General features: G+C 36.1%; 2 protein-coding genes across 3 annotated transcripts; both read right to left on the reverse strand.

The window, feature by feature from the left end:
• Positions 1 to 751: 751 nt before the first annotated feature.
• LOC142542469 (uncharacterized) lies at positions 752 to 1,971 on the reverse strand. The gene has a single exon (XM_075649101.1). The coding sequence runs from the start codon at positions 1,563 to 1,565 to the stop codon at positions 960 to 962; it is 606 nt and encodes a 201-aa protein (XP_075505216.1). The 5' UTR covers positions 1,566 to 1,971; the 3' UTR covers positions 752 to 959.
• Positions 1,972 to 2,700: 729 nt separating this feature from the next.
• Positions 2,701 to 9,508, reverse strand: LOC142542470 (serine/threonine protein phosphatase 2A 55 kDa regulatory subunit B beta isoform-like). 2 transcript variants are annotated; one of them, XM_075649104.1, is made up of 14 exons: positions 9,050 to 9,508; positions 7,363 to 7,466; positions 7,167 to 7,265; positions 6,903 to 7,022; positions 6,264 to 6,455; positions 6,038 to 6,129; positions 5,249 to 5,367; positions 4,824 to 4,947; positions 4,478 to 4,601; positions 3,893 to 3,961; positions 3,708 to 3,799; positions 3,548 to 3,625; positions 3,364 to 3,434; positions 2,701 to 3,281 (listed from the first exon to the last, which is right to left on the reverse strand). In XM_075649104.1, the coding sequence occupies exons 1-14, from the start codon at positions 9,165 to 9,167 to the stop codon at positions 3,145 to 3,147; spliced, it is 1,539 nt and encodes a 512-aa protein (XP_075505219.1). In that variant the 5' UTR covers positions 9,168 to 9,508; the 3' UTR covers positions 2,701 to 3,144. The 2 variants fall into 2 exon arrangements, with proteins under 2 accessions (XP_075505219.1, XP_075505218.1); XM_075649103.1 differs by having other exon boundaries at positions 6,261 to 6,455.
• Between the last annotated feature and the right edge of the window lie 5,111 nt (positions 9,509 to 14,619).

The following is a 14,619-nucleotide window of genomic DNA, read 5'->3' on the forward strand; positions in this document are numbered from 1 at the left end:
AAAAATCTGAAGGTGACCAAAGGGAAATCATACGAAAAGATAAAAATATTTTAGACTGTGTTTGCAAGAACAAAAACACGAGATTAGTTATACTAAAATGATTTTCCATATCTTCCGAGTTCCAACTAAAATATCCCATAATCTTCAGTCCAGCTCAACATCAGATTTTCATCACTGCTTCCGAATCTCAATGTTCATGAAGAGGCAACACAAATTCAATCCCAAGACCGATTATTGATCCAAATATACAGCAATTTGTCCCACCAAATAATTAGGCAAAAAATCACTAGTTCCCGACGTGGAGCCTCGATTTTCTTTTTAAAGAAAAATATATTGACAATAATTCAGATCGAATCAAACTCTGCAAAAGGTCTGATACTTGATGGACAACATTCATCGGAGATACTATTCAACCAGTGATGCATTCCCTGTGTTGCAAGTTGCAGCTCGTTTTCATGTCAAGGGAATGAAATTAGTTTCTTGAACGTAGGAAGCGAGAACATTAATTAAAAAATGTATGTAATAATGTAAAAAATATTAAATTTAGGGGAGATAGTTTGGTACTAATAGGCCATTCAAAGGAAAGACAGAAGAAAATATTACAGGCCCATATTTTTTTTTACAGGCTCACCTCCACAATAGTTGAAAGCAAATGCAATGGTCAATGTCCACTATTTATAACTGATTTAATATTAAGTTTTTAAGTTTGAGATAAAATCTTGAGATCGAGCTTCCGCCAAACAACTCAGACATGTTTTCAAACAAAATTATTTATAGTTTAATATTGCTATATTTACATTCATCAAATTCTGCATCACCAACTTTTAAAATACAGGGAAAAGAAGTTCCTTGAAAAGGAAAAAAAAGTTAAAATATAGAACTCTCTCGTCATTTTTCAATACATTTCTTACCTTACACTGGAATATTTGACCTTTTGGCGTAAATAACCAACCAAGAGATCATCCGAGCCATAATCCACTGCCACCATTAACCAAGAAACCATTACCATTCTTACTACCAACCCTACTTTCCAATCCAACTTGATGATCCATGTTATGACCCGGGCCCGGATCTCCAAAATGGTCCTTCAACTGCAAGCTTGACCCATTGGTTCCATCAAAAAAATTACCAAATTGCCCACCCAACAGCGAGCTGAAACCTCCACTCACCTCCACCGAGTTAGCAAACTGCCCCACGTAGTTATCCCCCTCAAGAGGTAATAGCTCTTTAATTTCTGATGCACCGTCAGTTTTGCTGTTATTAGATGCTGATGCTGCAGGGCGTTTGCTCTGATGGTTGTGTAAGGCGGCGGAGGAGGAGCTACGCTTGGTGTTCTTCCTGGAGCCGCCGCCGACGGGGATGTTCCTTAACGCGCCGCCTTTAGTCCAGTACCTTTTACAGCTCTTGCAAAAGTGGCGTGGCTGAGAAAGATTATAGTTATTGTAGTAGCAGAATTTCGTGTTTGCGGAATCACACCTCGGACACTTCAAGTGTTCTTGATCTGGGAACTGTGGCTGCGGCTGTACCTGTGATCTGATCTGAGAATACAGCGATGGGTCTTGCATTCTTTGGATGAAAAAGGTCGGTTTTTGGATGAATTTTTGATGCGGGTCAGTTTTAACTTGATCTTGATTTCGGAAAATGAATGAAAAGATTGAGTTTTGGGATTGAATTCGAAGTGGGGTACGCCTTAATAAGGGAGAAAAATAGTGTGTACTGGAGTTTTTGGAATAAGGACGGTCGAAGGGCAGGCGCAGAACAATCAAGAAACTCGGACGTGGATCAGTAAAACCAGGTGATTGGTTGAGTAGTTTTCATCGATTTTCAGGTGAGTCTACTATTTCTAGAAATGAAGAATTTTTTGGAGAAAGAGTGGAGAATTGCGGGAGAGAATTGAAGACATGGGGTTTGGTGCTTCTATCGTTGATTTTTGTGAATTATTTCGGCAACTCCACGTCACAGAGACTGTCAGATTAGATATCGCAAACTATACATACAATCAATTATATGGAATATTGTTGACAGCGCAGTCACTCTCGACCCGCGGATTTCTTATTTATTAATATTTAGTTCAAAACCTTAATTTCCAATCAATCAATCAAAATCAAACTTAAATTAAGACAACTTTATAATTTTTTTTAATCTGAACAATAACTATGGGGTCAATTTTTCCTTGGTTACTTGCAATATGAGTTGATTAAAAAATATTAATGGGGTAATTACTACTAATTGATGTGAAGCATGAGATCAGTAATTATAGAAAAGAATTATGAAGGAAAATAATTACCTAACGTTTTGTTCATTTACTTCCGTTTGTTCTTTGTTTCGCAATGGTTACTTGTCCTAGAAATAACACGTACACCAACACCAATGACCCAAGCCAAAGAGCTGAAACAGTATGTTTCCACTTCTTTGTTTATTACCAAATATAACTTATTGCACACAAAACTATGTAAATCTTATCCAAAATATAAAATGTAAAATTCACCCCGCCCACTAATCTTGAGTCTGAACCTTCACAAAGTGATCTCAAAACTAAAATGCATAGGCTGCCGAAGAATAATTTTGTACAAATTAATGGCGAACCCAAAGTTTACTTCCAAGAAAGAAAATCTACGCGAATTTTAAAAAGAAGAAGAAAACTAGATAAAACCGTAAAATCATACTCTATAAGTAAAAAGAGTAGTAAAAGCATTAGGCTCCTGTCCAAAGGTCGTGAACTTGAACCTCTCAACGGTAAGCAGTAGCTCCGTTCCATAAAGTAGAAAAGCTGCATCTTTACCTTAAATAAAAAAGAGAAAAACTAGGGACAATACAAGACGGCCTTTAGTTTTGTTCACAGGTGAATTACACCCGTTGTTTCCAAACTTCAACCCTGACATAGAAAGAACAGAAAAGAACAGTGCCTCTCCTCTCCAGGAAAGACGTCAAAAAAATGAAGGAAACATAGATGGTGAAGCGGAGAGGGTGTAAACTGATAAACGGTCGCGTCCAGGTACAAAGACAATTGTTCTCCTTTGCAAAGCTATTTGGGGCCCGTATGCTACAGCATCGGTTGTTCATATACAGGTTTGAGAAGGCAAGGCTTGATTTGCTGGACAAAGCGGTCCCAATATGGTGCATGATTTTTTGAAAATGAAGGTTTTATGCATAATACATGTACAGGCTATTCGCGGCAGCACACGCTATTGAGTTTTCCGATGGGTGCCATGCAAGGTGAAGCAGCTTTGTAGTGAAATCGAATGAATTTCCATTGGAGTCAACTCCAGGACTTTCTGAGCCTGTAATTTAGATCTCGACAATGTGCTTCAAATTTCACTGACAGAAGTTTAGATAAGAAGACGGTGAGGGAAAACAAAATACCTCGTCTCACAGCTCGAGTAATGCTACTGCTCAGGGACCTGGCAGGTCTGGAAGGGGTCTGAATCTGCCTTCTGAAAATGTGATCGAGTGGTTAGTGTTAAACAAATAAGAAGCAAGATTGTATGACTGTGGCATAACTTAAGTTTTACCAACTTGACAAATCTAGACTGATAGAAATCTTCACCTCATTGGATTTTTGCTAGCGTCTAAAGTGGTTGCTTCAGTGCTGCCCGCAATACAACCAAACACGCGGAACAGGTTGCTGAAATAGAGACAATAATTTTGTAAGATAGACAACGAAGAAAGCAATATTAAAATAACCACACAGAAACTTGAGAATATACCTGTAAGAACCAGTTGCCACCCGAAGACCGTCACCGCTGAGGCAACATTCAAATTTATCGAAAATAGAATCATTTTCATACAAGTCGCATAGCTGGAAGTTATCAAAATAATTTTAATCAGCTCAGCAACACATGTATCAAAAATAAAATAGTGGCTCCGGGTCATTGGCTGGAGTTCGATTTACCTTGGGTCTTAAATACTCATGAACCTGGAAAGTTGCTACTGGACCAGAATCCATATTGATATCCCACAGCTGAAACCGAATAACATGAATACTCAGCGACTGACAAAACTAACACTGATAAAGACATTTGAATATTTATTAGATCCCGATCCAAAAAATCTCCCAGTACAGATATTCTTCCAAGGATACAAAATTTTCAACAGCAAAATACTGAAACAAATGAATAGAAGATCACGTCATAGATTGTTTCCCACTTTCATGGTCATGATGGAATTGGGAATTAATCTTAGAAAATTTTAGTACTCCAAAATGAGAACAGCCACTTTCAGACACTCTTCTAAATCCGTGCTATTAAATCACAACTACTCATTTTTTTCTAACACCTGATCACTAACGTCTGAGAATTTGTTCATTGCCTCAGAGCGCATGTTTCACTAGCCACGTGATGCCTAGGTATAGCCAATGTGACTCAATTGAACCAACCCAAACTTAAAATATACGACACAGAATAAGAAACAGTGAACTTTTAGACCAATTGGCGAACTAACAACACGCTTGTCAAGGTGCAGACAATATCACTAGAACCTTTAGGGTCATGTAATCACGACTAAGTATATGTCTTCCATCCTTGGCAAACTTAATATCTGATATTGAAGCGATTATCTCGGTGAAAAACGACCTCGAGCCAGGCGCCTCCTGATCCTCAAATCTGTTTACAAACGGATCGTTAATATCTCATTAATTATAGAGCATTTGCAAGAAAACTATATCAAAATGAAAAACAGTTGTCGAGGCATAAGAAAGAAAGGAGGGAGAGAAAAACAACTCAGATTTTTAGTGACCACACACATTTGAGTTTCCATTCTGGAAGATTATCTCATTTAAACTTCTCAGGAAAAAGCACTTAGGAGTACAAAACTAATTAACTTACAGTTTAGAATGTGAATCACACAAAGCTGATTGCCGCAGATCAATAAGACGAATGGATCCTTTTGAACTACTATATGCTAACATGTTACAATGAGTAGGATGGAATTCTGCTGATGTTATCACCTCTGCAATAAGGTAAACATCAGTCAACACGACTAGTTCAGCATTGGCAATATGGTGATTTGATCTGTTTAATAGCCACATTATTCTTATTTGTCCATTCATAAACTAAGACGGGAAATATATTTTCCAAACAGTTAGGTTGTTTTGACAAGCGATGACATAGCATGTTCAGAATTTGGAAGGATAAAAAAAACAGGTTGAACTTTTACTCAACTGATTGAGATTTGGAACAATCCTGATGAATTGAGCAGAAAATAATAGTAACAGACAAAATCTGTTGAAAATATAAAACAAACAGTTCACCAGTTAGGTCCTCCATATTTGCTGGCTTCACATCGACAATATTGAAGCTTTGACTGCTTATTTCCAAGTTCCAGAGATTTATTCTCAGATCATCAGCTGATATAAATGTTTCACAATCACTGAAAAGCATTGCAACAAAAAAATTAATAAGAATTTTGAACTCATAGTCGCTGAAACAAAGAGTAAGGGCGTGGCCATGGAAGACGTAAAATTTTCGTAGGTGTTGTTTCGGAAGCAGGTAGTCCATGTTGTAGTTTTGAGGCATACTATGCATTCAAGCATAAAAAGACAATGCTTCATACGGTATAGCTAGGTGAACAGAAATTTTCCAACAGCTCATTTTAATCAAAAGGTATTACCTCAATTAGGAGCCACTAAGATATTCATTAATTAATAATTAATAAATGCTAAAATATCCGAGTTGTGAGCCACAGTTGTTCAGTACCAATGGAAAATGAAATCATGAGCCTCTGTTATTTTTATCATCCTCAGAATAAATCCAACAATTAAAAAAGGTCACTTAAATTATATTTTTAGGGAGAAATAAGGCAATAACATAGTTTATCATTGTTTAATATTCTGCAAGGGTCTGTCCGATGTGTTCTCGGTAATGCTTCCCCATTTCGCGGCCATATATGAAGAATTTACATCACCCAAAATAAAACCCCAGGTACGGCTTCATTTTTCAGGTTCTCCCTACTCTAGACAAGGATATAAGAAAGGAGGGAACTCGAATTCACTAAAATACTGAAATACATATACAAAGTAAGACAATTTTTTATTCCTCACCTGTTATTTGAGATTGAATTGATATGGTAGTCATGAGCATGAGCATAAACTCTCCTACATCTTGCAATAAGACTGGTCTCACTACTTGTAATCTAAAATTAAAACAAACGATCGTTACCAGGGTATGGGTAACAAAATAAATTAAAATAGATGGCCATCACATGATACATGTGTGTAGAAATCCCGAGTCTTCAAGTAAAACTTCAGCTCAGTTAAGTACAACTACCATAGGCAATCTCAGTGAATGGATGCCATCAGGCAATCCATCATTTCTCGAAGAAAAGTGAGATTGATCTGGATAGCTCCCATTAGAAAGATACTGCTTAGGACTAGAAGAAACCATAGAACTTGCAGCACTACAAACTTTTGAAGGATCAACATTCAATTCAGAAATTTTCTTAACTTTCTTTTCTTGAACCTGCCCAAATCAAACAGAAACATCCGAATCCTTAAAATAATATAGATGCAGGGTTAATAAAAAAAATTAGGGAGGGAATGAAATGAGTAATACCAAAACTGAAGAATCAGAGTATCAATATTTTTAAGGTATAACATGCATAATTAGATTTCATTATATTCGGGGGAAAAAAACGATTCCAGTCCAGGTATACTAGGAAGAAATCCAACTGGTGATCACAAAAGTTGAGTGCTAAGAAACTGCTTTGGTTGGTGCATTAAAGACATAAAAACCCATTAAGAAATAGGCACATTATATGTTCAGAACAAATACTATAATTAATTGAGATCCACATATGGCTGAAGTCTCAATTAAAGCTCTGCATAAAGATAAATAAGATCAATTAAATTGGAATATTTCTCTTCATTTCCAAACAAATTACCAGAAAAGGGGAATTCTAGATCTCACCTTCCAAAACTTTATGGTTTTGTCATTAGTGGACAAAAGAAAGGCGGCTCCGTTAGCTGTCTGGCACCAGCGTATCTTATTTATTTTCTCCTCAATTTCCAAACTCTTCAGATAATCAAACTGCAGAAACGGGCATTAGTATGCATCACAACTCAATCATAATTCGTAGCTACAACTAAAGCCACACGCTTAAAATACAATTATACTGGAAATCTCACGGGTATGTTACATGAGAAAGTGGAAAAAGAAATTTTTTATATAGACCTCAGGTTCATGGCTCTGAAATTCAGTCTTGTAACGAAACTCCGGATGTCGACTTATTGGGTAGTCCATCTTCTCTAAATCTTTTCGATTTCTCCCATGCTGCAAAATTCATTTGCAAAAGGAAACAATATTTTAAAAACGACTGAACAAGACACCACGTCACCAACATAAAATAATTTGACATGAGGATTGTAACCTCTTTAGTATCTGTCCTTTCAAATAAAACCACCCTTCCACCACGGTCACCAGTAGCAAGGTGGTTGCCAGTTTTGTCAAACTCGATCGCAGATATTATATCAACTGTATATTAGAAGGAAGAACCAATGGTAAAACATTTCATTTGAAATACAACTTAAAATGTGCACCAAGTATGATAAAAGTCAAGAGAGGAGGATACTATGCTATCATCTTTTGCTATCTATGTAGAATTGAAGAGTAAAATATAACATCATGTTAAGTTCAGCAACCAATCATTTTAGAATTCACTAATTCATGCATGGACAATGAACATCAAGTTAAAACTATAATAAGAGCATTTTCAAAGCCACTCGATACATGTGGGAAGCTACTAGACTTTGAAGAAGGCTTGCATCTGCAGAATCATCATCATCATCGTCATAATCATAATGACTGTCATGCCCCACAAGTATACTGTCCATGGTACAGAACAAAATGGATGATTTGTTGCACCTCTCAACAAACAAGCCAAATCTAGTATATCATTAGGGATTTACCAATTCTCCGGATTCATATAGATTGGATTTACTATGTAGCCTAAATCCCACTCCAAGATGAATTATATTATCAACATTCATATGAGTCAGCCTTCTAGAATAACCAGCACAGCATTATAATGCTGACGGAGATTTGATCCATACAAAATAAAAAGAATGACAGTTTCATAAATACAATATTAATTCTACAACGGCGTACCTATTGCATTGATAATGTAAGATAAGAAACCATGAAAATAGTTACTCGATCACGTTTAATAAATTCAATAATCGGCAAAATGTGCCAATTTTCAATCTTTACTTGGAATGGGGAAAAATCAATTTCCGTTAAGTCCTTTTTAACCCACTTAGATGATACCAAAACATGACACGTTTGAATAGAGCCACGTAAACAGACCAACATATGTAAAGTCCTATGTTGATAAACGTTGGATTGCCGCATCGTGGAAGCCTAGTATCATCTCATGACACTTGCCACAATCGATTTCCTATGACCCAAAAAGGACAAAAATATTGAACAGACACTCCTTCCAATTTGCCGAATGAATTTCCTGATAATTCGCCATTAGTTAAAAAGTTTCGGATAAACAACAATGCCCAATACTAAAGCAACAACTGGCAGTACATAATTAAACAACAGAATCGCGCTTGAAGAAATATCCAACAAAAACTGTATCACTGCATGCAGAGGGTAAACAAGCCAACCCTTGCTTTGCCTCGATATAAAGGTGATGGCTGGAGTGCAAGCAATAAAAGGTGGGGGATTCGTCTTCAAATTCAGATCAAAGAAAAACCAGAGCAACACGAAGTGATAGCAAATCATAGAGATCCAACGCCAGACTGATTAACATTGTTCAGACACATAATTAAGTTCATGCAATAATATTCTCCAGAATCAAACTAGTATTAAACTACTTAAGTTCAGCACCACACCATCTCTCCTAAAATAACTGATTAAAAACAGTAACAGGCGGATTATTGGCTGAAACTCCCAACCGGAACTCATACAAGTCACAGTTAATTTGGGCTAAACCAATTAATTTCCACTCGAATAACAAACCCAAAACAGGTCAAGTTGCTGGAACCCAAAAGTTTACAACAAGATCCGAACCGTAGCATGAATTGATCACACCCATTAATCAATTTTACCTTCTTGCACTTCTTCTCCAGCCGACCTCTCCCCGAATACCTGAGAAAATTTCCATTCCAGCGGCGCTGGTGGACCCGCCGTAGCTGCCGCTGCCTCTCCACCATCACCACCGTTCATTCTTCTCACAAATCGATGAAAGGAATTACCAGGAACAATAAAAAAATGAGAGGAAAAAAATCAACTAAATTTCCACCGCCTTATTTCACTGCATAAAATTTCAGAAACAACAATACAATCCCAAAAGTCGACCGGAGGGGCTTAGGTTTTGGGATTGGAGGGTCCGTCAGAATAAGATCGGTGCATCGGCTTCTTCATGAAGAGTACGAATTCAGATTTAACAATTTAGGGCGTGCCATATTAACAACATCGATTAGTACAAATTTTTAGGATTCAGATTTTCTCTCTCCGTGCATAGATATATACGTACAAAGATGTGTATGTTATTGCCAGTGAATTTGGGGAGAGAATGGGGAATCTTCGTATAAAAAACTATAATTTTTGCAAAATTGTAATTTTGTTCAAAATGGTAGTAATTAAATTATTCCAGTTTCAACTCATGATTTACACTCCAGGACTTAAAATCTTAATTTAAACTCTCCAATTATGATAAAATAATTATCAAAAATATCATTGATGTAATAACTGGGACAGAAATAATTGAACCAAAAAATGAAATATTCTAGTCGGTTCGGAAAATAATATTTCAATTAAGAACATGTCAAAACATCCAACTAAAAGAGATATAATTCCTCAAAATAGATTCATATCACAAGGATTTAGAGTTTGAAACATAAATATTCCTAGAAGATATCAAGAAAATGATAAAAGAGAATTACAATAAAAATCTCTTGATCATTTATGTTCATCGAGATATAGTTACATCCGATGAACTCATATTCTCTGTATTTCTTAATTTTAAGGTTGACTTAGAGTTGGTCGCATAGTGAAAAATGTGCAGAATTTAACATATGAAATAAAAGATAATAAACAACTTTAAAGCTTCTTATGAATTGTTAATTTTGGTGGAACGTTCATTAAGACACATCAAAACATAGGAAAATGTTTAATCCATTGCCAAAAAAAAAAATTTGCAAGATTTATATGGACAGAAGAACGCATAAAGAGAATTAGCTAGCTAAAAGAGATCTAAAAAATCTTCCAAAAAATGGTTATTCCTCAAGATAATGATCCGGTATTCTATACAGATGTCAGTGATAATTAGTAGGCAGTGATTCTTACAAAACTCACACCATATGAAGAACAATCACATAGGTATTTCAATTGACTGTTATTATATACAGAAGTCATTCGATGACATATCAGCGCAAATAAATTTTATGCAGTAAATTTTGAAAATTGATCATTGTTTTAACTTATGAAAATTTTAGCTTAAAAGTTGATAATAAGCATATAAAAGTTTTTTCGAAAAAATATAATAAAATCTAAACCCAATAATGCTAGATTCTTAAGATGGCAAGATTTGTTTCAAAATTATAAGTTTGATATTGTTATTATTAAATCTAGTAAAATATTCTTCAAGGTTTCTTAATAAAAGACGAACAATGCTAATATCGATGTTATCATGAAAATGTAGAGGCATTGAGGGAACACCTTGAAATGCATCAAACCAAGTTCACTAAGCTTGTCCTAAACGCAGAGATTGCGGGTAGGCTACAAGAAGTTGATAAGAGCAATGTCATTGTTCTTAACATATTGTTTACAGGCTTATACTCAGCTATATTTTGAATTACACAAGCCAATTATCCGGGCTATTGAGAAGCCACCGATTTTTCAAATTAAGAGTTTTCGAGTACATGACTTTATACGTGGAGCAAGGGATTAAAGTATCTCTAGCAGAAATGCTATGTTAGGATCATCTTTAGATGAGTCAGCCAAAGCAAAATTGAAGCTCTGGATCCTTACCTCGAGCCTTCAAGTCAATCTTTTACCTCGGGGATTGAAGATGGAGAGATCAACTTTAGACCCCAAACTGACAAGGGAAAATTTAATGTCGGTACTGACGTGCTTATATTTTATCCATTTCAGGTATATCGACATAACTTGGAGAAATCGAAAACAATAATAGGCATCAACACAGCCACAATCCGATTTGACGTAGCAGGAAAATATAATAGGATATGGATGAAACCAAATTCATATTCAATGAGGTAAAAACATGATATGAATTTGGGGATCTTGTTTCATTTTATACTACATCGTCCAGCTTCTCAGAAATCTCAGTATTACCAAAATGGATCCAGGAAGCTGTTCATGAAATATAGAAAAATAATGATTATTTGTCAAGAGAAGATATTATAGAACTTTACTTTTCAGTGCAACACCATAACTAGCAGGAAAAACGTGAAACATTTCACTTCATCAAGTTGACAAGACCACGCATGAACATTCAAAAGTTCATCAAGGATCTTCCGAATAATGAAACACCTCTTGTTTCATCACTTATTGAAGACGACATCAGACCAGCATGGAGATTATGGGTATATCTCGCAGAGATGAATGAATTCAAATTTCTATTTAAGTTTTATCAAAATTCTGTAAACTGATATTTTCTTTAAAATACCATGACAAAAAACTACAAGCTTTGCATAATAAATATTTGCAAAGAAAAAAAATCCTATGTGGAACAGCAAACTGTCGGGGAGTAAAGAAACTTGTCGGAAATTCTGCAGTATGGCTTATGTAGGAAGATGGTCAGAAAAAATCTGTCAAAATTCCTAAACCAAAAAGAGCCAGAATTTGGGAAAAGTTTTCGACCCAGATCTGATTGAAAACATAATGCAGAGACAAGTTCAAGTGTTGAAGGTCCACACAAGTCGCGTTTTCCCCGGGGACAATATAAAGTAAAATATTTTCTCACAAAAGTAAAAGAAGACGTGCGATCCAGCCACTCCATTAGTGGGGGATTGACTACTCGACCACCACAGCATGACATACCACTAACTAGTAGTACAACAACTAAAAGATGTTGTCGACCACAACTGACATGCAATTCACTAGTTTGAAGTCCGAATTTCAAATCCACCAAGATTTTTGTATATTTGAGACATAAGGAAGATGAAGACATCATTCAAACTCTCCATTTATCTTTTAAAATATATATTGTTATATATATATATTTTCAGTTTATGTGCGTTATAATTACAGCTACGATGAGTAGCTAAATAAGTTTATCATCCTCTACATGATGTTATCATATAATAATATGTTTATGTTTGAATAAAAGAATCAAAGTTTACTGTAACTCTAATGTATTATTTCAAAATTAAACTTTTTTATCCCGAGGTATAAAACGATACATGTTGTGCTAAGTGCTATTCAAGGGATATATCTCAGGAACCATATATTGCGACTGCGTGGTTAGGCTGTGGGGAGCAGTCCGTAAAACTCGGTGGATACAACTCGACGACATTCCGATCAAATATGTAAAATGTTTAATTTATCATACTGAAAAATGATGAGTTATAAAAAAAATCCTGGATTCATGATATATAGGTTGGAAACCTTGCGTTGCCTTATGTATTTGTGCATGCTCGATAGGTTTAACAATTTCACGTATCGAAAAAGGGGTTATAGGATGATTATGCAAAATCTTAAATACAGTAGTGAGCTTAAACTAACTTTCCATGAATAATGGATTAAACTTTAAATGAAATAAGGAGTTGATGATTTATTTGAAATTTACCCTTAAATTAAAGTTTTTATAGTATTTTAATATACGCCACCTAATATATGATTATTACTTTCTTTATAAGATATAATTTATTACAAACAATACATGTTAAGGATACAAAATTATGAAGCTCGTGGTACATGTCAGTATAGATCATGGTCTGAAGATTTTACATACACATTAATTTTATGAAGATATTTCCGAAAAACATTCATTGGACGTTATTATTGTTTGTATTTAAATATCTTCGAACAAACAAATTAGCGTTGATCCGGAAAGCAAAATTAATTTTCCTCTGTATGATTCCCATTTTGCCCATCCTTCCTTCAACAAACAAAAGGTTGAAAATAAAAGGTATGCAGCAGAAAATATTCCTTTATATATTTGAAATAGTTTACACGGTGAAATATTTATATGACTATTTCTGTAACAAATGGTCCTACATACATGGAAGATGATAAACACTATCTTATCATTTGTTGTAACAATTTGAGAGATAATCTAGAGAGGATTCTGAGGATGATTCGGTTGAGATTTCTCTAACATCCCCCCGCAAGATTGAGCTCCCATTGGAGATACCAATCTTGGAGCGCAAAGTCTGAAACGGAGCAGAGGACAGGGGTTTTGTGAGAGCGTCCGCAAGTTGATCTTTTGAGGAAATGTGAGAGACAGAGAACGAGCCGCGAGCAACATGATCACGAACAAAATGATAATCAATGGCAATGTGTTTCATTCTTGAGTGAAAGACTGGATTAACGGAGAGATAAGTGACACTAACATTATCACAGAGAATTTTCAGAGCAGTAGTACAAGGAACATGCAGTTCTTGTAGCAGGTTTTTGATCCAAAGTACCTCGGAAGCACATGAAGCAAGAGATCGATATTCAGCTTCAGTCGAAGAACGCGCTATAGTCTTTTGCTTCTTTGAGCACCAAGAGATGGCAGTACCTCCAAGATAAATAATGTAGGCAGAGGTGGAGCTGAAGTCATCACGGTTACCTACCCAGTCTGCGTCTGTGAAGGCTGTGAGGGCAAGTTTCTGATTTCCTTTTAGAAATAGCCCATGATGCATGGTGTTCTTTAGGTAGCGCAAGACACGCTTAGCTGCTGACCAATGATTTTCAGTAGGGGAATGCATGAAGCGAGCTAGTTTATTGACAGCATATGACACATCTGGCCTTGTAAGAGAGAGGTACTGCAGAGCTCCTACTGTTTGGCGAATTGTGTAGCATCGGTTGGCTTGGAACCATCATTAAGTTGCAGAATCTGAGATGAGGACATCGGTGTAGTGCACTCCTTAGCACCAGTCATGTTGGTTTTAGCCAGGAGAACCCGAATATACTTATGTTTGGTAAGAAGCAGACCATATTTGACTGGGAGAACTTCAATACCAAGAAAATAATGGAGGTCCCCAAGATCCTTGATTGAAAATCGAGCAGCCAGAGCCTTTATAAAGTGGTCCAAGCAAGTGGAATTGTTTCCTGTGACTATTAGATCATCTACATAGACTAGGAAATAGATTGTCGCAACATGTGTATGATAAATAAACAATGATGTGTCACTGTGTGAACTGGCAAAACCATAAGAGTTCAAGAAACCTTTGAGCTCAGTATACCAGGCACGGGGCGCTTGTTTGAGGCTGTAAATTGCTTTTCGGAGTTTACAGACAGAATCAGGTTGAGATTGATCAATGAAACCTGGTGGTTGCTGCATAAACACTTCTTCAGATAAGGTGCCATGGAGAAAGGCATTGTTGACGTCCAACTGACGAAGAGGCCAGCCATTGGATAAAGCAAGGGCGAGAATGAAAACATCTTCAGAGAGATTACCCTGAAGGAAGGCGTTGTTGAAATCAAGTTGACGAAAAGACCACCCTTG

The sequence above is a fragment of the Primulina tabacum genome, chromosome 4, assembly GCF_025594145.1.
Source record: "Primulina tabacum isolate GXHZ01 chromosome 4, ASM2559414v2, whole genome shotgun sequence".
Lineage (NCBI taxonomy): Eukaryota > Viridiplantae > Streptophyta > Magnoliopsida > Lamiales > Gesneriaceae > Primulina > Primulina tabacum.